This window comes from Clarias gariepinus, chromosome 4 (assembly GCF_024256425.1).
Source record: "Clarias gariepinus isolate MV-2021 ecotype Netherlands chromosome 4, CGAR_prim_01v2, whole genome shotgun sequence".
Taxonomy (NCBI): Eukaryota; Metazoa; Chordata; class Actinopteri; order Siluriformes; family Clariidae; genus Clarias; species Clarias gariepinus.
In genome coordinates, this window is record NC_071103.1 from 27907758 (window position 1) to 27930449 (window position 22692).

The 22692-nt window shown below is 40.1% G+C and overlaps 1 protein-coding gene across 1 annotated transcript in view; it reads left to right on the top strand.

The window, feature by feature from the left end:
- Positions 1 to 22692, top strand: part of si:dkey-22o22.2 (neural-cadherin) — a 116879-nt gene that overhangs the window by 65715 nt on the left and 28472 nt on the right. The window contains exons 6-14 of the mRNA XM_053493547.1: positions 1023 to 1272; positions 3185 to 3327; positions 4640 to 4812; positions 7294 to 7462; positions 9447 to 9617; positions 10392 to 10564; positions 12933 to 13100; positions 21203 to 21452; positions 22413 to 22540. Of these exons, the coding sequence (XP_053349522.1) occupies positions 1023 to 1272; positions 3185 to 3327; positions 4640 to 4812; positions 7294 to 7462; positions 9447 to 9617; positions 10392 to 10564; positions 12933 to 13100; positions 21203 to 21452; positions 22413 to 22540 (1625 nt within the window). The remainder of the gene's footprint in view (positions 1 to 1022; positions 1273 to 3184; positions 3328 to 4639; positions 4813 to 7293; positions 7463 to 9446; positions 9618 to 10391; positions 10565 to 12932; positions 13101 to 21202; positions 21453 to 22412; positions 22541 to 22692) is intronic.

Here is a 22692-nt window from a genome sequence, read left to right on the forward strand (position 1 = left end):
TCACATAAACAGCAGATGGATCTGCTATTTGCTTATCAAAATGTGTTCTGTTGTGTGGGGGAAAAAGCATCAGAACCGAGCATTCACTCTCTGTACAGAAAAGCTGAGCCTTAGGCAATGAAGATTATTATTGTTGTTTACCTTAAATTGGGATTATGCTGTAAATTGGGTGTGGACTTTTAATAGGAGCTAACAGGAAGAGAAGTGCAAGACGCTCCAATTATCGCAATGAAACTTCCTTGGTGAGGATTTAACATAACGTCAAACTGGCACGAAGAAGCGATGTGTTTTAAATTATCCAGAGCTGTGAACCCAGGTCCTCACACACATGGATTAAAAATGGAAATAGCAGCCTGCAGAGATTTGCTATCAGGCTTTGTGTTTTAATGAACTGTCTGCTTGAGTCCTGTTCCTGACAAAACTCTATCTGTCCACAACCAGTCTGCATGCAGAGAAATAGTGAGAAAACACTGCAAATGATGTGCATGTGTGTGTGTGTGTGTGTGTGTGTGTGTGTGCGTGTGTGTGTGTGCCACAGCTGTAAGCACGCAGATCACTATTTGCCTTGGAGATTAGAGGGTCTTCATCTGCTGCTACCAAATGAGGGTGCTGGCTGGGTGCAGTGACAGCTTGCCTGAGGTAGAATGATGCAGGACTCTTCCTCTGGCTCGCTGCCTAATGACTGCAAAGCCATCTTCGAGTTTTACTTTTGATCTGCACCAGTCAACAGCCTCTTTCTCGTCCGCCACTAACAGATGGGCTCTTAAATTTGTCAAATAAAAGATTGGCCCCAGCGACAGAGTTTTAATTAATATCGACTCTTTTAACATGAGAGTACTTAATTAAAAAGGAGCGCACAAATCCAGCCGACCACAGCCACAACATGAGGATCCTTTGGCTCGTCCAAGACCAGAGAAACTCACAGACCTCTGTTTGCATATTTAAATGTAAATAACCCCTTAGTCGCTTATTTAACCTGCATTTTCGATCTCTTTCTCTCTTTCTTTCTCTCTATCTCTCAGTGCTAGCCAGAGACTGTGACACTGGGCTGAACGCGGAGATATCCTACTTTACCCAGAGTCAGGACTTTTCTGTTTCATCTCAAGGCGTGGTCAGCCCCAGCAGGAAGCTGGACTACGAGAGACCCAATCACATGTATGAGTGTGTGGTGGTGGCTGTAGATAAGGGCACACCCTCCCGCACAGGCACCGCCTCCATCCGCATCCGCATGGCCAACGTCAATGATGAGGCTCCTGTCTTCACCCAGACTGTGTATGTACTGCACGCTTTCTTCTGCCTGCTTTAACACACATTACATTCATTCATTTATAGCTTAGTCAGAGTATTGGTCACTGTAATGTGGACTGGAGAATACCTACTGAGACAAACTAATTGATATAGCAAAAAGTGAATAATCCAATCAGTAATCAGGTAATGCGACTAAGGAATACAGCACGATAGGATGTACTGTGGGTATCTGCCAAACCTTTTATTATCCGATAAAAGCATATCCAAAAGTATATATATATAGTACTACTGGTATTTGGCAATTATTACAACTGGTTATTTAGTAATTACTTATAGGTCACAACTTTTATTAATTGATAGTTACATTTCATATTATTGTTTATTGTTAACCTCAACAAAGGCAAACAATAGAAACTCCATCCGAAAATGAGAAATAAAGCATTGCAGCTAGACCACTGTTTGAAGCAGTAGCTTCTGACCAATTAGATTTGAGAAATCTACCACACTGTGTTATACTTTCTAAATCTGAAAATGTTCATGTATTGAAGAAGAAGAAGCCTTTATTGTCATTATAAAGTGTACATTTTAATTAGGAGTATTCTGCATGTTTTGGAGTATTGGGATGCTTTTCTCAGTAGTTTTATAAAATAATGAGTTCATTTACTTGTCTAAAATCTGGCCCGGGATGCCAGTTACGGAGTTAAATGTATGTTGAAGCATGACTTAGTTTGAATTATCTAGAATCCTTATACTATATATAAACATTCATATTTTCCATCTTTCCCTTATTTTTCCTGACTTAGTTGCGGTTAGTAGTTGCGATCACATCAGTCATTCTCACACTGATGCTTAGGGTGGGACCGGGTAGGCAGCAGCAGGCAGGTTGGCATCAGGCTTGATGGGGTATGCATTTCCTGAGAGTAGCTACAGTGAGAAGCAGTCATTTGGACAGATTCAGTGGAATGAGAGCAGCAGAGATGAGCTGCTGATTCACCAGATCTGCATTTCAGAGTGTCTGTGTGGGAGAAGGACAAAGAACTGAGGAGAGGGTGGCTGTTATTGCTGAATGTAACCTTGTTTCTGCGATCATAATGCAAACCCAAAAATATAAAGCACAGCATGGCAGTATGTACTATAGGTGAGACAGGTATATTTTTGGTATTTTTATTCATGGTTGTTTTGTCCCCTTCATAAATCGAGGGCTTGACCTGATGGATGTGATGGAGCTTATGTATTTTGGTGATGCTCATGTTGGTGGCACAGGTGTCACTTGGTATACAGGTCTGAGGAAAGAGGTGAGGAGAAGACCCCGGTGAAAAAAAAACGTTTTTTGCAGACCACTGCCTCTAGAACCGTGTCTTGAACTTGATGTTACACTTCCTGGCCAGGCCATTCATATAGACTTGTCAGTGTAAATTGATGACTTGGTGTTAGGAACAGTATTACGGGGGGTGGCAGGCATGTGATGGACAGTCTTGAGTGTACTTGATGTTAATACTAAACATGGGCTTGGGTTGTTTTGTAGTTAAATCACCTCCTTACATTATCTTTATAAAATGGAGATAGTTTTCTGTTTTGTCTGTGGTTACATGGCTGTTTTAGTTATAATTTCAGAAATGTGAAGACTAGGATACACAAATCCTTAGGTCTTCTTTAAAGCTAAATTAATTATTAATACTTAATGCAATGTTTGCTCTTGACACTAGCACATTACAAGCCTTGCTTTGGGATTTTTATTTATTTGGCTAGGTTCAGTAAAGTTTAAGGTTATGTTTATGTATAGTTGCAGTATAAATCCAGCATAAATAATAGAGCAGAAAATGCATAGTCGCTTGTGAGTGGTCTGGGACAAGCTTCAGAGGAAACAGATGGTATGTCTGTGATGTTCATAGCCTGATCCCTCACTGTCTTGACTTTTCTCTGTTGCTGTCTGCAGCTATAAGACCTTTCTGTCAGAGGATGCTGGTCCCGAGACTCTGGTGGCCACTGTGCATGCCAAGGACCCAGACGGGGACGGGGTGACGTATGCCATCACTGGGGGAAATGAGGACAGTAACTTTGAGTTGGACAACCAGAAAGGTGGGTAGAAGAGGTCATGACAGGTACACAAACAGACACACACACACACACACACACACACACACACACACACACACACACACACACACACACACACAACCATGCACACAGACACACAATAAAGCATAAAAAAATAATTTGAGGGCCTTTTAAGTCAAATCAGGACTTTGGATCCTATATCTATCTATATACTATATCATCCACTGTTAGACTAATATACTGACCTCAGCGTTTCATTAATGCAGGAATACCATGCATCTACCATTAAGGTAGAAAGCTTTACATCTGAAACTTTAATGGGCCAAACATGTGGAAATGGCTTGGAATGAGGACAGGGCTATATGCAGGAAGAGGCAATAACTTCCTTGTTGTATTCAGTAGCGCAGTATTGGATCTCTGACAGCTTTGTAAGTTTGTTTGTAAAGTGTTTATGTCCATCCACCTTCTCTCACTATAAAACCCAGAATGCATTACACACATGCATCTTACACTCATTGTGAATTCTCCCTGAGACCTGCCAAGTGATGTGGAGTTCCTGGGGAAGAACCACTAGTCAGCAGTGCAGGAGCTGTTATTTATCAGGATACTGTTTGCGATAGATGTGTCAAAGATAATGATCAGCGATGAAGAATGTGAGGAGTTCAACGGTACGCGGTATAGAAGCTATTTACAGGCAGTTCCTAATGGTGTTATTATTCTACCTTTTTCTGGAAAAAAAACATTTAACAAAAAGTAGGTAGTGCCTAGCACAAAGAGAAAAAAAATGAATATTCTCTCGAATGAGTCTTTGTTAAAAATTCAGCTTTCTTCTGCATTAGCCTTTAACGTAGCAACACTTTGCCCAGGCAGTGGGATTCCTATTATTCAAACTGTAGTATCTCTGCGCCAATGCTGTTAGAGATGAATGGACGTGTTTACAACAGATGTATTGATGATAACATTTATCTTGATCCTGTAATAAATGAGATCTTTTACCCTCCTCCTTATGATTTTCTTTCATTCATATCTTGCTGACTTTTATGAGGAAAATAAATGTTCTTTGTGCTGTCTTCTGTCACGACCCCACACATTCAATTTGTTAGCAATAGCTCCCTGTTGTGAAGATAACAACTGTGTTTGTGTGGGTTTATTGTGTTCACCTTTATATGTTTTTTTCTATAATAACTTATTGGCAGCTAGCTATGGCCTGCCTGCTTTAGATTGTAATGGATTCCCATGAGAGCCATTTTCCTCACAGGGAGCGCCTTATCAGTATTGGGAAGCTTTATATTTTTACAGCGATATAACTTTCTCTGTGGTTTGCTTGTGACAGGCATCATCAGACTGCGCCGTAGTCCTCCTCCTAAGCTGCGTGGACTCCAGTATGTCCTCAACATCACAGCAACGGACGACAATGCAGCCGGCGGCCCGTTGCCCCTCAGTAGCTCAGCACAGGTTATCGTTGGCATTAATGACATTAACAACAACAAACCTGTCTTTGAGGAGGTAAGACACAGATATTTCACACACTTAGAAAACAATCTCACACACACAAATACAAAGATATAATTACAATCGATAAATGTAGTTTTGTAGTTGAGATGCATTTTTTTGCTGAAATATTACAGTACATGATGTCATTGTTACTTCTTACTCATTTAGAATAGCCCTTGGAATTACATACAAATGGGATATTGAATGCTACAAGCAATTTTTCTTAGTTCAAAAATCTTAGTTCTAATGTATAAAAATACACTTATCAGCCATAGCGTTATGGTGATTAACATTGATTATCTTTAACATAAATCGACATTTGTGAAGTGGTGGAATATACAGTATTAGGCAGCAAGTGAACAGTCCGTTCTCAAAGTTGACTTGCTAGACACAAGTAGAATGTGTGAAGCCATACGGGCCAGAGAGACTTTAACAGGGGCCATATTGTGATGGTTAAAAAGCTGAGTTAGAGCATCTCTGACCTAGCAGGTCGCCTGGGGTGTCTCTGGTATTTAGTGGATAGTACCCACCAAAAGTACTCCAAGAAAGGACAAATTGTGAACTTGTAATAGAGTCATGGTCATCCCATCCCTTCCTATACACTATAGCATAATTTTCTAGCATTTTTTTTCTGGCTATAATAAAAAGGCATTAGAACCCACAGTGTATTGCAACTTGCTGTGTATGGGGCTACACAGCCACAGACTGGTGAGAGTGCCCATGCTGACTCCAGACCACTGCTGAAAATTTCTACAGTGGGCATGTTAATGTCACAACTGGACCATGAAGCAATAGAAAATCTGGTCTGGTTCAATGGGTTATGTTTTCTAATATGATTGATATGTTTTATATCATGTGAATGAGAGGGTGTCTGTGCCTCACTTACTTGGGCAAAAGATGCACTATGAGAAGAAGGCATGCGAGCAAAGACAGTTTATCTGCTAAAAAAAAAAACTCTGGGTTCTGGGATTCATATGGATGTTACTTTAACACGTAAAACCCACCAGAATTCTTGCAGACTAAGTATTCTCTGGGGGCAGTATCCTCTTTCAGCAGGATAATGCACCGCAAAATCATTTAGAAATGATGTAGAATGAAATAGAGATCAAGGTGTTGACTGGGCTTCCAAACTCCCCAGGTCTCAATCTGATTTAGCATTGTTGGGATGTGCTGGAAAAGCAAGTCAGATCCCTGAATGCCAAACATTGGACTTAAAGGATCTGCTGCTAAAACCATAGTGCCAGCCACCACAGCATACCATTAATGGTCTTGTGAGGTCCATGCCTTGATGGCTCAGAGCTGTTTTAGTGGCACAAGAGGGACCTACACAATGGGCAGGTGATTTTATTGTTATGGCTGGTGTACTGTATATCTGAGTAAATATATTACTTTTTGTTGTTCTGACAAGCCTTTTTGAGCCATATTCATTATCTCCGTGCAGAGGATAGAAATTCTTCAGAGTGATGGAAAATTCCAGAGCAACAGAATGATTGAATGAATTCCTACAATCTGGTGTGTCCATGAATAAGAGCTGAAAAGAACAGTCAGGATGATGGAGAAGTTGAAAGAATGAGATAAATAGAAAGACTTCGAATCGATGAAAGATGACTTTTTGGGAATTTGGCCACTGAAGAGATGAGAAGAGAGAAATACAGCTGGCAGCAGGAGATCTGAGGGTTGTGGTGTTCGGCTGAACGGGCAAAGCCTCTGTAGTGTGTCGGGAGAGTAGGATCAGCAGAGAGCTGACCAAGCTTCCACTCTGTTGCTGCTCTCCATGAATATTTCAGGCCAGAAATTAGCCCCCGGCAATGTGGATGCATATGAAAGAGCAGCACTAAGTGTGCCCAAGAGGCAACAATTGGCCCTTCTCCAGTCACGCTGCCTGTCTCTGCTCGCCTGACCAGGATTTGCCCACTGCTACTCATGCAGGTGGAGCGATCGAACCAGGCCACAGCATGGAAAATTTGCCTGCTTTATAAAAAAAAGTGGCCCTACTGCTTCTAGTTCTTCTGTGCACACCAACCCCCTGCTGCTTTGTAGTCAGGTGCTTACTCCGCTTCTAATTGCACAATAGATTACAGCTACAGACTATCAGTTAAAATGTTTTCCCTAGCTAAACTCCATAATCCCCACTAAGCTCTTTGTGCCTTCTCTAAAGTGTCTATGTGGTTGTGCCTGTCTGTGTTAAAATACAGTGCAAATTGCTGAACGAGGCTGGGGCTAGTTTAATGTTTTAGCCCTGCTATTGATCCAGTTAGTCGATTAATTGCTCCACATTTACACAGTCTCCCCAGTGAGAGCTGTATAGTAGAGTGGGTCATGAAAGCACGATGTTAGTTGGAGGAGGATGAGGACAAGTAAAGGGTGACAAAAATGAAAAAGAAAAAGAGGGGAAGGAGTAGAGTAAATGAGTAATGAGAAATAGAGTAAAGATGTCCTGATTAATTAGCAATCCTGTTTGGCCAGCATAAACACTTACATGTTCTGTTTCAGTGCCATAATTACAGTTTGAACGCTCTGGTGCCGGAGAACCAGCCACCAGGAACAGTGGTCCTGCGTGTGCAAGCTCATGATGCTGACACTGGGGTCAACGGGGAGGTCAAGTATGGAATCATGCAGCGTGATGGAGCCTCACCAGGGTTCACTATCGACCCAAACACAGGTAGATCAGACATCTGAAAACCATACAGCCACGTGCAAAATGAATGTATGTACTATTGATTGATGGGATGTAGCTGTCTAATGTTTTCACAGTGAGAAATATGAACACTTTACTTTAAACATGGAAGGTGGAATTTTGTTTTTGACAGGAAAATTAAATGTTCTTTAGACATATTCTCTGATTATGTGTATCTGTCATGCAAAATAGAATAGAAAATGAGTGCTTATGACACCAAACAAACACCAATATGGCCACTCGCAATGGTCGATGTCCTGCTTCTGTCTTAACCTCAAGAAATTATAGAAATGTACATTACATGGCCAACAGTATGTGGACACTTCTGTCGTCCACAATGTCTTTGTATGATGAAGCATTACATTTTCCCTTCACAAAAACTACAGTTAGATGCCCAAACCTGTTTCAACATGATAAGGTTAAGGCCAAGGTTTATGTAGAAGAAGTTTAACGGCCCAGATTTCAATCATCCTTCATTCACTTTTGATATAAATTGGACCGCTGACTGTTGTCTAATAGTTATTTAATATACTTATTTATATATAAACATGTTTTTCATCCCCATATTGTTTTTGTAACTTTGCTTTCTTACAGTAACCACTGTCCTGTTTAGATACCTAAAGGTTCCCTAACTAACTAATAACACCATCGACACCATGCTTCCTGTCATCTTATAAATGGTTAACACAGAAGTCTCTTTCATAACGTTTGGGGGATCATTATTTCTCTGTTGGATTTGTCATTAATGTTATATTGCATAATTCTGAAGATGCATTTAAGATGATTATTTTTTTAACCATATAACCACCTTGTAACCATTTCTTCCTGTGATGTCAGACAACTGCTAACTGCTAACTGTTAAAGAACGATGAGAGTACAATACCTACCAGCAAACTAAAATAAAATATTTAATAAGAAAGTGTTTCATGGTAGAAAAAGAAAATCAAAAGCTGTTTATTATTCTTTTAATATATCTCAGTGTAGTTTATATCTTTGACGAGTCATAATACATAATATGCTTGTACTAATGAAAAAGTTATGCATACCTTTTTTTTAAGATTACTTAGTGCTTAGGGATAAAAGCCTTCATAATTAAATTTTTTTCTCTTTGCTATTAACACTTTACATTAAATACATGGCTTTCTTATCAGTCCCCAGTGGAAGAAAACCATACTTTAGTATGTATAACCCAATATATGCAAGGCTGCTTTGTGAAAAGTGCCAAACTGCTCAATACTGTGTGTGTGTGTGTGTGTGTGTGTGTGTGTGCGTGTGTGTGTGTGTGTGTGTGTGCTTCATTGCAAGGCTGGATTCATTTTCACTAAAGGCTTATAGGTCACGGCTCAGGGGCTGTGAGAGCAGAAATTGCCAGATACCTGTAAAAATAGTAGCACACCATTTTAATGTGGCAGCACGATGGCTTAGCGATTAGCACCGTCGCCATGCATCACCAAGGTCTGGGTTCGATCCCGGTCTGGGTTTGATTCCCGGCCTCTGTATGCATGAAATTTGCATGTTCTTCTTGTGCTTGGTGGGGTTTCTCAGGGTTCTCCGGGTTTCCTTCCACAGTCTAAACAAATGCAGATTACACTAATTGCCTTTCCCAAATTGTCTGTAGTGTGTGTATGTGTATGTGTCCTGTGATGGACTGGCACCCTGTGTTCTCCTGGGATAGGCTCCAGGTCCCCCGTGACCCTGTATACAAGATAAAGCGGTATAGAGGTTGATAAATGATAATGGTTTACATCACATGGATTTTGAGTTTGGTTTCCCATGATTACAAAATGACTTAAATGTGATAACAAACTTAAAAAAATATTAGTTATTGTTGGTCGTCCAAATTAGTGCATTAACTCATTTAAAGTAAGGCTTGCATTTTCCCATCAAACACCAGTATGTAGAGTCTGTATTGAAAAGTCTTTTCAGCCTGGCTGAGCAGTATGTGTCCTGTGTGTGTTGTGGTGTCCAGGGGTGATCAGCACCGCCGTGAGCTTCGATCGAGAGAGGCAGAGAGAATACACGCTGTCCGTCACAGCCACAGATCAGGCAGAGGAGCCGCTTATTGGCATCTGTCAGATCACCGTACTCATCGGAGACCAAAATGACAACGACCCTAAGTTCGAAAACAGCCGCTATCAATGTAAGAGTCAACAATCACAGTGTCTTGTGTTTTGTAATCAACTTCTGCTCTAGATGCTGTTTTCTCTTGAGTTTTGTCCCATATCTAATTCCTAGCTTGCTTGAAAATCCCTGTCATTTTGATTTAATCATAAAGCTTGCCTGTGGATTTACTAAACCATTATAGCCTGCACTCTGTCTTTAAGGACTGTAAGCAAGTCTGATATTTGTTTTTGTCTATACTGTATATTTGTGACTATATTTTATGACATACAGCTCAGTAAACAGAAAGGTTTACTTACTTAAACCTTCATCCCTTTTACTTCACAAAAACCTGACACGTTAAATTCAAACCACAGGTTTCAGTCTATACAGAGAACATTAGATCCCAATATTAAACCTGTAAATTCGTTTGAACCAGATGGACCTAAGCAGCCACTTCTCAGCACCTGACCTTACATCATCTTAAGTCAATATTAGAATCATTTAAAGTAAGAGGATATACAGAGTAGAGGTTTTTTTCCCCACTGCTCTTCTAACAGACCGGTGTTTGTTTACGATGTGCTCAAATCCATGTTCGATAAGATGTCAGAATTCCTTTTCATCATATTAAATGCAGTGCTGGCTTATGGGAACTGGCTCATGAAGTATTTAACACGGAGGCTGAGACGGTTCTGGTAAACGCGTTCGTTTGCGCTGCAGTAAGGCTGTGTCAGGAGCAAGCCTCCACACAGATGGTGTTGTTGTTGTTGTTGTTTACTGACACCTGTGTTCACTTTAACCGTTCCTGTGCCAGACTTCTTGAGAGAGGACACACCTGTGGGCACCAGCTTTCTGCGAGCGGCGGCCCACGATGATGACCAGGGCACCAACTCAGCCATTATGTACTCCTTAACTCATCAGACTCCAGCCTACTTACACATCAATCCAAGCACGGGATGGGTGTACGTCAATCACCCTATTTCACAGGTGCGTACTAGAATTAACATGGCACGGTTTACAGTCACTAAGAACTACCATCTTAGCTGTGATTTCATAAAATAAAGTACAGTACAGTGCAAATGTTTTGAGCCACCCTTGTTTCTTCATATTTCGCTTCCAAAGAGCCAGACTTTCTTATTTGTTATGCAGGCTTCCTGACAGACTTTTTTGGTTCTCATTTTTGACTAAATGCTAAACTGCACAGTGACCTATGAACCATTCGAGCATAAAAATATCAAACTTACGGCATAAACCAGTGAGAAACAGGTGCAGATGTGGACAGATGATCAGGCTGTGATTAGTATACTGGTGATGCTGAATGCTGATTGGTTGGAACAGACGAGAGGGGAAATGAGGTTGCTGCTGAGGTTGTTAAATAAACAACCAATTCTATCTCTGGGCACTTTGCAGCCTGTCACAGTAAAACATTTGTTCTTATTTCTTTAATTTCATCTACATGGCCAAAAGTGTTTGAAATTCAAAACATCACACATCCTAATCTAAATACATCTTAACGCTTTAGATGAATAGAACAGTGAACAGTTTAACGAGCCTCAAGCCCAGACTGTGTGGATATAGAATTATGTCTTACTTAGTTTGAGGAAGCAGCATATTCTTAGTTCTGATATCCAGAACTGAGGCTGTCAGTGATTCTAGTCATTGTTTTTTCAGCATTTGCATTTTAGACATGATATACTGCATAAAAATACCTCAGCCATGTCTGTATGTATATATAGATATAGATATAGATATATAAATGTGGCATTGGTAGAAACAACTGCATTCTCGCTTGCATAAATACATTTACACAAAGATGTTTCTGACTTTTCTTCAATTTCCTCTGCATGATACTGTATTTATGAGCAGGGCTTTTCTCATATCCTTCATTTGCTCCATTTTTTCTGTCTCGGTTTGCCCTTTATTCATATAGTTTTGTTTCCCTTTCTTTGTATCAGTTCTGTGTCTGTATGTATGTGCACGTGTGTGTATATTTGTGTGTGTGTGTGGTGTATTCTTGTTGATTTGACTTGTTCAGAAATGCCATATCCCTGTGTTTCTCAGCCTAGTACTGGCTAGCCCTGTCATTTCAGTGCAGGCTATATAAAACCTCAGGCTCCACTGTCTGACATTAAGAAGGATCTGTGGACACACGTGTACACACACACACACACACACACACACACACAGACAGGCTATACTCAGATGATGTTGACAGCACGATTTGGCCAGGCAAGCTACAGCAGCAGCCATGATGAATTAGTTGCATTGTGGAATGTCAGAGCGCGAGTGTGGATCATGGATTTTCTCCCCATTCGGCAGAGCTTTTAAAGAAACCCAAATCCCTGCTCTCACACACCCACACACATACCAATCACCACCGACAATAAGACAGAGACTGGGTGGTAGGGGAGTACCTCAGGTGGAGCGTTACACGTGGTGAATTATTAATGCTGAGTTCACATCCAACACCTTTTTGCTTTTAACTTGTCTAGATTTAAGCAGGGCTCGAGGAGTTGTTGGGGAGGTGACGAAAGGTTGAAGGCATTAAACTCCCTTCTCTCTAATTTTGCCTGCTGATGCCTCCCACCTTCTTCTCGCTTTCTACAGTGATTATGTCAGTGCAGGTCATCATGGATGTGTAGGTCTGAGCCATTTTTTCCATTAACTCAGCCAAACTCCCCACATCACATTTGTCAGAATGGATCACCGCTGGAGAGCCAAGAGATGTCACCTACATTTAGTTTACCTGCCTTCAAACAAACAACTTCTATTATCTTTCTCTCTCTCTTTTCCTGTACCTCTCTCTCTTTCTCTTTCTCTCTCTTTCTCTCTCTGTCCTTATCTGTCTCTGTGTGTCTTACATTTTCTTGCTACATGACCTGAAAAGAGGCAGCCTTTCAAAGTGTGTTAAGTGAAGTTTTACTGCTGACTCGGCTTCAGATGTGCTTCTCCATTATTAATCCAATGGTAATTTAAATGAAATGATGTGGAATATGTAGAACAAGTGTACTCTGCCTTTGTTCCACAAGGCCTCAGTCTTGAACATCAAATCAAAAGGTAAAATATAGATGGAGACCAGGCCTGTTCGTACATGCTGTACTTTTAGAGCTGTACTTCTATTGTCCAAAGAATAATGCTGACAGTTTTCCATTTTCGTTCTCTTTGTTATCATTTTTAAACAAAGCCCTATAATCTGACACTAGTTTAAAAAACGAACTAGGTAATCTAGTGGTAATGGAAATAGCATGCTCACCACGTTCTCCAGCTATTATTTAAAACATTTGAACATCTCTAAAGAGGCTAGGGTTTAAAAATGTTCTCGGCTCATCAGATCTTTCTGTTCTTGGATTATCAGACCTCACGGATCAGTCAACAAATCATGGCTACAGATGGAGGAAACCGCAGCAGCTCAGTAGACCTCACTGTTATAATCACCAACATGCACAACCAGCCACCACAGTGGGAACAGGAAGAATACTGGGTCACCATTCCTGAGAACACTGTGCGCGACAGCAAGATAGTGGTGAGTTCCTGACACCATTCCATCTCAACATCATTCATTTTATTCCTGCTGCTTAAACTTTGTTTGGTTAAATCTTTAGGTAAACTACATGTACTACTTAAGAATAGTGGGGTAATTGTACGGCTATGTTCATATTACCAGCCTGAAGTGACACACATTTGATTTTTGAGGGCTGTCTGAATCCACAAATCTGATGTTTTTCAGATCAGATCTAAGTCACTTTCATGTATAGATACATACAGTAGATCGTAGATCGGATACATATTTGATATGCAGTCATGAGAATTGAATACGGAAATATTTAAATTGAATATGAAAATAATTAAATATGATGTATTTTAACCCAGACAATGTGAACATAAAGATTAATCGTTGTCCACATGCGTACCGTTTCAAAGGACAGACAGTCAGATAAAGTCACTTGTAATTATGAATGTGAACCATCGTGACATGCAAATCTGATCTGACCAAAAACCGTAATTGAACAATCTGGCTTGTAATGAGAATCTAGCCTTTAGAAGTCTTTTGGTTATCTACGAGGAAATATCCACGACAACAGAAAGAGTCATATAACAGAATAATTGAAGAAGCAGGAGAAAGGGGGAAAGATTAGAGCATCAGGTCCAGAGAGCAAGAAGAGCAAGAGGAGCCCTGGAATTGGCCTTGCATTACAGAACAAAAAGCTAATAGAAGCAAAAATCTCATTATTTCATCCACCTGATTTTGGAGCATAGAAAAATTCATTGAGATCCACACTCTGATTTAAATCCACTATAGATGTGCAATATTGTCAGAATGCAATTCACAAGTCAAAAAAGTCAAAATCATATGATTAGTTCTTGCTTTTAATGATGCATAAAGTCTTAATGCGTTTGAAAAAATAAATCAATCTTGGTGTAGTTAAAAGTATTATATGCTAGGCGTGTAAATTGTCTTTAATGTTGCATGTTTGTTTAGAATTACACATACAAATCTGTCATGTATGCAGCTTGTGTGCAGTGGCCTTTAGGGCGTACCTCAGGTGGACTAGTGGGTTTTTGTAGCTGAACCTTGTCACATCTCATCTTGTGTCATGTTTGCAATTTCAGCTTGTTTTATCTACCGTCAGCTTTTACAATCACCTCCACGGTCACAGATGACCCTCGTCTGTCTACCTAACTCATAGAGCATGCCAGTCAGACTTTGTCTTTACAAAAAGTAAAAACTTCAGACGCCTGAGAGACATCCAGCACCTTTGAGAGCTTAGAAAAATGATCAGTAACAATGCTTGTAGGAGGATTCCCTCCTCTATCAGCAGCTTTTTCAACAGTAGCTCCAGCCGCTGATTCTGTTTATAAGCAGAAGTGCTCAGCTCTTTAAGTTGCCAAGGGATATAAAAGTTGCTAAGGTGCAATGTTAGAGCTGAAGGAGCATTGCAAGGATGATGCAGTTGGACGTCGTTTTAAATTGGCCTACCAATTAAGGCAAATGCCTTGCTTCGTGTTTTTTGCTAATACTAAGTGAAATCCGTGGAAAAAAAAACGGCACAGAGGATCATAGAAGCGCTTTAAATACATCTCTACCATACAGAGGAAGAACAGTTAATAAATATATTCATTTCCTGACAGCACTCTCATCTCCTGGTAGCTCTAGAGATTGCTCTTACCATGGATAATGATTCCTGGTTTAATCCATGCATCACATTTTCCATATTTTAATAATGATATTTCTGCCTTCCTCATCCCTTTTTCTGTCTGTCTCACTCTTTCTCATGATCATTCCTGCGCTCCACCATCCTTCGTCACCAAGTACCCAGGTAGATTTTTGTTTAAATTTAGCAGCACTAATCTGATGTGTTAATTACACCGTGCCAAGGCACGATTGCGGACGCTTAATCTCCATATCAATGAGTCTCTTACTCATGCTGTACACCTCTTGTGTTCCCTGGGTTTCTTGTTCTGGTCAGATTTTCAGACGTACATAATTAGACATTCTAAACTATCTCTTCAATTATATTTCCATATGGAAACACCCACAACTGCACACGGACTAGATTAACTACTTTTTCACAACTAAAACATATTCCATATTAGAACTCTGGCATGGCGTCTCTGATCAGCTTATTCGCCTCTAACCCTCTATGTAATTATGAATTACTGTAATGCTGAGCCTCTGACTTATGACTGAAGGGTCATTACAGTGTCCTACACACCAGCTTACACAAAGAGTTGATGAAATGCATTAGTTTTTCCAGCTCTAACAAATTATTAAACTTTCCTTTTTTCCATTTTCATCATGGGTTTTTCTGGCACTGGTGTATTTGTGTATAAAAGGCATCACAGTGGATTATTGGTCAGCACCTCTAGGGTTGGGGTTTGTCATTGTGTGTGAAGTTTGGATGTGTCCTCTTGTTTAGTGGATTTCCACCATAGTCCAGAGCCATGTATTTTAGGGTGATTGGCATTACCAAATAAGCTGTAGTGTACCAAATAATTCTGTGTGTATGTTTGCGTGCACCTGTGGTTGTGTGCCTGTGGTTTGCCAGAGACTGGGGACCAACCACTGTTATGTCAGTGATAGATGGACTTGTTAGTACAACATGGTGCTCTTTTATTGTAATGGTTTTGCCTACATAAGCTCTGTATTATGGTGTCTCAGTAACTGAAATCCTTTTTGGGGCTTTGGGGCTTTGTTGTGTCAATTTAACCAGTAGCAATGTTGCTGTGACATCCACACAGATCTATTACAAAGCCTGACTGGCTTGCTTTCAATGAAAATGCCTTTGGTTGTTTTTAGAATGTTATTAATTCTAGACAAAGCAGTCTTTATTAATTCTGTAGAGGCAGGTGTATATATTTTTATGCATGTCACACATTTGTAGGTATGTGATGTCTGGGAATACAATCAGTTACAATCAGTAACGGGTGTTCAAATCATACCAGGACTTGTGACGAAATTTATTATGAATGAACAAGTAAAGGTGATTGACTTTTACAGAAGACAGTAGTGTTAAAATTCTTAGACACAGTGAAACATTTGAATGGGGTAAAAGTTTTTAATGAGTGCCATACGTCCATGAATGACGATCCTGGCTGAGGTGGCTCAGAGCCCACTGCTGTCATTCCTATGAACACTATGCAAGTAAAATGACTGATCCATGAAAATGATTGGATAACTTGTCACCAACTTACAGAAGAGACATCTGTCTGTGGGAAGTGTACACACAACCATTTGCAAACACCACGTGCACATTACCGGAACTCAGCTAGGAGTTATAGCCACAAATGTCCATATGTTTGGTCCATTAAAGGAGTTCTTGGGCGGCCAGCATTTCAGATGTGAAGCAGGCAGTCTGTTCATGTCTCTAGCCTATTGAGAAAAGTTACACTAACCTTAATAGTATCTAGGCACTAGTGGAACACTGGGATAAGTGTATTAGTGTAACAGGGGAGTATATAGAGAAAAAAGTTTTTACACTCATAACTGTGTGCACATAATTCTGCAAGATCAAAAGTCCCGGTTTGACTTGAACACCTCTCACAAACTTTTTTTTTTTTTTTAGATTTAGGCATTTATGGATGTCTTTGTACCTTTACAAGTACAGGACACTCACAGGTGGTACTGTATGCCACATTTATATGCTTGATGAAAGCATGAGGGTCAGGGGTAGCTCAGTGGTTAAGGAGTATGAGTTTTTATTATTTTATCATTTGTGTATGTCTTTCTTGTCTTTGTACACTGAAGTCTGTTATAACTTAGTGCTTCATTGTCGCAGTTTTTGTGTTTAAATGTATTTGCCTTTCATCATGCAGTTTGTGGTTAAGGTACTGTATGTTAAGGTGGTACCTACAGTACTATTGGCTTAAATACACTGACACCTGTGTCCACACTCATACTCTGTCTAATAAAGATGATGTCGCCTGTGGTATGTGAGCTTCTCTATTCATTCTGTTAACTTTCACTTTTCTTCACCATTTGTATTCACATTCACTTTCAGCTTTTTGGTACACAGTTAAGGCTCCTACTTGAACCACGGCAACGGAACCACTCTAAATTTTTCAAAGAATATGTTGTAATGGGTAGAATTCAAGGTAACAGCTTCTGGTGAATAGGTTCTGCAAATAAAAATCTCAGAATGTGATTACCATGTTTGAACGGCTCAAAATTAGCCAACATGTTCAGTTTCAGACTGAGAAGAGAGTTCTGTTTCGTAGATATCCATGGTGTGTGCTTTAATGGAAAAGAAAATTTCAAGCGTTTATGTCGTGACCACTCTATCATCTATTCCCTCTATATCCTCTTACACACATGTACATAGTCATGTTACTGGTAATATGCCTTGAACAACAAAGCACTTCAGAGCAATTACAGACATTTTCTCCCTGCTCCACTTCATCCCTCTCTCGCTCTCCAAGTGCACGCTTTTACTCCCTAGTGCTGAGGAAACTACAGCAACTGACTCTGACTGTTCAAATCTGTTCCGTGCATTGGGAGCCTTCATGCTAATTTATCCTTAGAACTCTAAATACAAATTAGGCTCGTTAAACAGTATAATGCATTCATTAGGTACACCAAGCTTCCTTGTTGTGCACCAAGTGCTCTTATTTATCTCTCCTTTTTTCTTCCTTCACCATCCATCAATCTGTATATTTGTTACCTTAATTAAAAATGCAAATATCAGTGCGGAATCATCTCAAGGAATGACAATTAGCGAATTTTCAAATGCAGTAATTGCAACCTTGAAGAAATAATTAAGGGGCCTTGTTCTTGTACACGGAGGCCACAATGGGGATATCATTCTCATCAAGCCCCAGTGCTGCTCAATAATAAACTCAGGGGGGAGATTAATTAGGTGTGAATTCACAGGTCAGCTAAGCTTGCAATTCTCAAAACATAATCAAAATTCATGATTTAGCTAATGCATACTCGTAAGGATGTTTCTGTGCTAGGGAAAAACAGATGAACACCTTTTTGGTAGATGGATCAAGAAAGAGAGGAGAGAAAAAGACCTCCAGTTGCATGCAAGAGCTTTTGATGTACCAGTGCTGTATGTTTTTCTGTTCCTTTTGCGGTAGAGGAGAATACATGTGTGTGCTTGATGTGCTCTTTAAAGTAAAACTTGTGGATTGGCAAATTCCTAACATTTAAGCAATCGTCTATAACAATGCCTGATCTTACTGAATTCATCAAGATCCCTGTTCCATACAGCGTCTGCTTTTATTACATGAAGTAATCGCTCGGTTTTATATGTAGTAGAGACAGTCTTTATCTGGCATGTGCTGCAAATAACCATTTCTTTATCTGTGTTTGGACCATAGACTGTATAAGACCTGGACAAACCATCTGAGATGTCATCTATAGGTTACCCATACATGGGCAAATGGGTAGAACAAACGGAACCTGGCTACTGCTTAAAATGTCTGACTACAATACCCAGGTTACCACAAGCTTAACTTTAGCTTAGCTACCTTACATCACTTTAAATACAAATTCATCCCAGACATTGGTCATGAATGGAAAATCTAGCTATTAAGACCTTTTTTTTAGGTGCCAGGTTGCAAACCTTTATTTCTGTTGTAAAGTTGGATATTTTAAACATAGGGGTCTGTGAGGATTGACTCACTAATGAGGCCAGTGCCTAGTGGTCATTCCAGGAATTGCACATTTTGGACTCTTATTTCAGACCTGGAAGTAGCCTCTTGATTTGGACCCAAACCAAAAGTAGGTGCTTAAACTAGTTTTTTTTTTTTTTTTATATTTATTTGTATCTGTCCCTGACATTCTAATTTAAAACCTTTTGTTTTTTCAACCTATTTAAAAAACGAATGCCCAACCTTCTATTCTTTTCTGTGTGAACCATTTACTTTGATAGGAATGCCTGTGTACCTGCTTACTTTCGTAGGTATCCAACCAGACAGCAGCAACCTTTTGGCAGCAGCACATTGACTTTAGGTCAAGAGCCTTGGTTTAAGTTCACTAGAAACATAGTTACACTTTCAAAAAGCATCTCAACATGCTTTTCAGCTGTTCTTGGCTCACAAGAGTGAGATCTTTTCTGGTCTTCAGCTGTTGTAGCTTATCTACGTCAAGACTTAATATTTTGAGCAAGTTGAGATGCTTTTCTGCTCAAAAGCAATAAAGAGTGCTTATTGGCTTTATTATAGACATTTTGTCAACTCTGATGTGTGTGGTCATTCTCCTTCGACCTTCCCCATCATTCTACAGACTCCCCACTCAAAGGATGGTTTTTGTTCTCTTTTTTTGCATTATCTGTGTAAGCTCTATAGAGGGTTAGTAGGAAAACCTCAGGAGATAAGAAGTTTCTAAAATACTCAAATCAACCAATCTGGCACCAGCAACCATGCCACAGTTAAACTTACCTTATCTTACTTACTTACTGACCTGTATCTGCATGATTCTTTGCATTGCACTGCTGACATATGACTGAGTTATTATCAGATTAGTTATGAGCTGTAAAATTGGCCAACGAGTGTGTTTCTTCTCAACTTAGGACATACTGTATTATCTGTTCATTCTGAATAATGTATTCACATTCTGTTGCATCCCTACTTTATTAGCACATACCCTTCATGTAGAAATAGAGCATAAAGTGTTGCTTGGCTTCACTGTTCCCTGTGCTTAAAATTTTGGGTTGATACTGTAGTCCAGGAGAAGCTGATTTGTCTCAAGGCAGCAGACTCTTGTCTGACTACAACAGGGAAGGTGAGTGAATAGGTCAGCCTGGAGTGGGAACATCCTGGATGTCAGAGGCATGAAAGCAGAAAGCACAAGCCACAGAGCTTTTAAGGTTCATGTTCCATGTGTCTCAGTTGAGAACATGTCCTTCCCAGAATCAGTCAGAACCTTGGCCATGGAGGTTGTCATGTCTGCCTGAACACTGTAACTCTTTCCTCTGAACACTTTGCTTCTTCGTATTTCTCTTGTTTCTATTCCCACTCACTTGTCCTGGTTTCAAACAGTATTTTCCACATTATGCATTCACCATGTTACAGGACTTCCTTAGATGGTATGGAAGTTAGATTTCCATTTATTTGGGCCTGTGTTGGCTTTGTCATGACCGTCATCTACATTGTACTGGAATGTGTTTACTCTACAGTGTCAGTTGTTGGATAGTAGTTTGGGGTTACATGTTTTTCCCCTTACACTACACAACTCCCAGTTTCTGAACAGACAGTTTGCAGCTGCAGCTTTTGATTGCATTTCCCTAAACCAAACTTGCTATCATGCTTTTAACACTTTGCATTTCCTCAGCCTTTTTCATGCTTGAGCAATGTGTATGAAGTGAGCTTTTTTCCTGTTCTGCCAATTTTTTAGCTTTATTGTAAGCCATGAATGTAAAATCAGAGTTAACTATCAGCACTGCAGGAATTTGGCATTTACTTGGGTCACGATGATGACATCCACAAAAGCATAATGGTAACTTATGATATTTGTCATAGTTCTCGCCTATTAAAAATTTTCTTTACTGATGTTTACTTTCACTTAATTCTCATAAAGGCATAAAAATGTCATTTTTACTGTTCTGTAAGCCCGGCTGCGTGTTACACTGGTGTCTGTCCCCTTGTGAATACTTTTCTCTGTGCCGTAGCATGGAGTGATGTAAGGGTAAGAAATTGAGATGAAGCCTGATCAGGACCAGAGACTTCCAGAGAAAGTTACTCTATAAATGTCAATATGAATTCAATAGGAAATTAGATGGATTACAGGTGAACTGTGCTTAATGAATTCATGTGCTGGAGTCAGAAGTGCTATAACTGACATTTCTGCTGATTTATAATGCCCTTTCACATATAATGCTAATTATCCTCTATGAACTTAATCAAAAGCGGCACTTTTCCTCGACACCATGCTTTGCCTTTAATACATCCTTGTAAAGTAAAATTATTTTTTTTAAAAACTCTCTTGCCTGAACAATTATAGCACGTCCAAGAAAATTTCACTCAATTAGCTCATACTGTCACTCATTCTCACTCACCCTCACACACACACACAGATTTATTTCCAGCCACATACAGAGACATGCAGATAGATATGTTGAGTTGCAAGGTAATTAAGTATTTCCTACCTGCACAATAAAAAACTGTTATCTCTTCTACCTACAGACCATTAAAGCAACGTCTCCTCTTGGTGACCCCCGTGTGACCTATAACCTTGAGGAGGGTCAGGTTCCCGAAACTAACATGCCTGTGCGTTTCTACATCAAACCCAACCGAAAGGACAGTTCAGCCTCTATTCTAGTAGCTGAGCCGCTGGACTATGAGACCACTCGCTTCTTCACCCTGCGTGTTCGTGTGCAGAATGTTGCAGCAGTCCCACTCGCCTCTTTCACCACTGTCTATGTCAACATCACAGGTAGGAACTAACTTAACACACTTTGACAGATAATGTCAGATTATTATATAGGGCCAGGGGTAGCTCAGTGGTTAAGGCATTGGACTACGGTTCAGAAGATTGCAGGTTCAAATCCCACAACCACTAGGTTGCCACTGTTGGTCCCTTGAGCAAGGCCCTTAACCCCTTAACTGCTCAGATGTGTAATGACATAAAAAAATGTAAGTCGCTCTGGATAAGAGCGTCTGCCAAATGCCCAAATGTAAATATAGAATTAGAGTTGCATTTTAATGCCACTGGATGTGTGTTTTCATTGTTGTGGGAAAAAATGCTTAACAAAATATGCATTTTTAATTATTATTAGTTTATAAAAACTAAATAAGAAAGAATTCTTTTGTTATTGAATTTATGGCTATGATTAAATGAGGTGTACGAATAGCAGGTAATTAGCTCTATTAATAAATATATCCATGGTAGGATAGTGTGTGTGTGTGTGTGTGTGTGTGTGTGTGTGTGTGTGTGTGTTTGAGGACGGGGCAGCAAAGAAGCGGTAAGCATCTACAGCAGGGAAGAACAACACTTGAGACCACATCAGCATTAATTAGGAGGAAAATGGAGATTGAAATGGAATGAAAGGCAGACAAAAGCCCTCAGAAAGCTCGTTTGAGAGACTTTGTAATCAGCGCTCTGCAGGGAAGAGACAAGCTCCTCTCCTCTTACAGCCACTCACCCACACACCACCCCTGCCTGCTGTGAACTTAGCAGCCTTCTTCTCAGATGCCACTCTCTTGTGGAAACCACATGCTGCACCACTCAGTAGAAAAAGGGATTTTATTCATGTCACACATCATTATGAAATCTGTAGTGTCCAGTATATTATGTGTGCGCTCTCTACAGCAATAACAGATTCTGCCCCTTCTCTGTCTCTCTCTCTCTCTCTCTCTCTCTCCCACATCCCGCTTTTTTCCATCCGTCACACAGATGTGAATGACAATGTTCCATTTTTTATGTCGAGCACGTATGAAGCCACAGTACCTGAAGGGGCTGAGATTGGCACTTCAGTGGCCCAGGTTTCAGCCTCTGACCTAGACTCTGGTCTTCACGGCATGGTAAGCTCCCACCGAGCAAATTCCAGCTCTGCATGCATTGCTCTGCTGCTGAGACACCTGTTATAGCATTCTTTTCAATTATTAATTATGACAGATGAAATCGTTGATTACCTCAGAGCTAAGTCTGAGGGAGTTTGATAAAAAATAAAAAT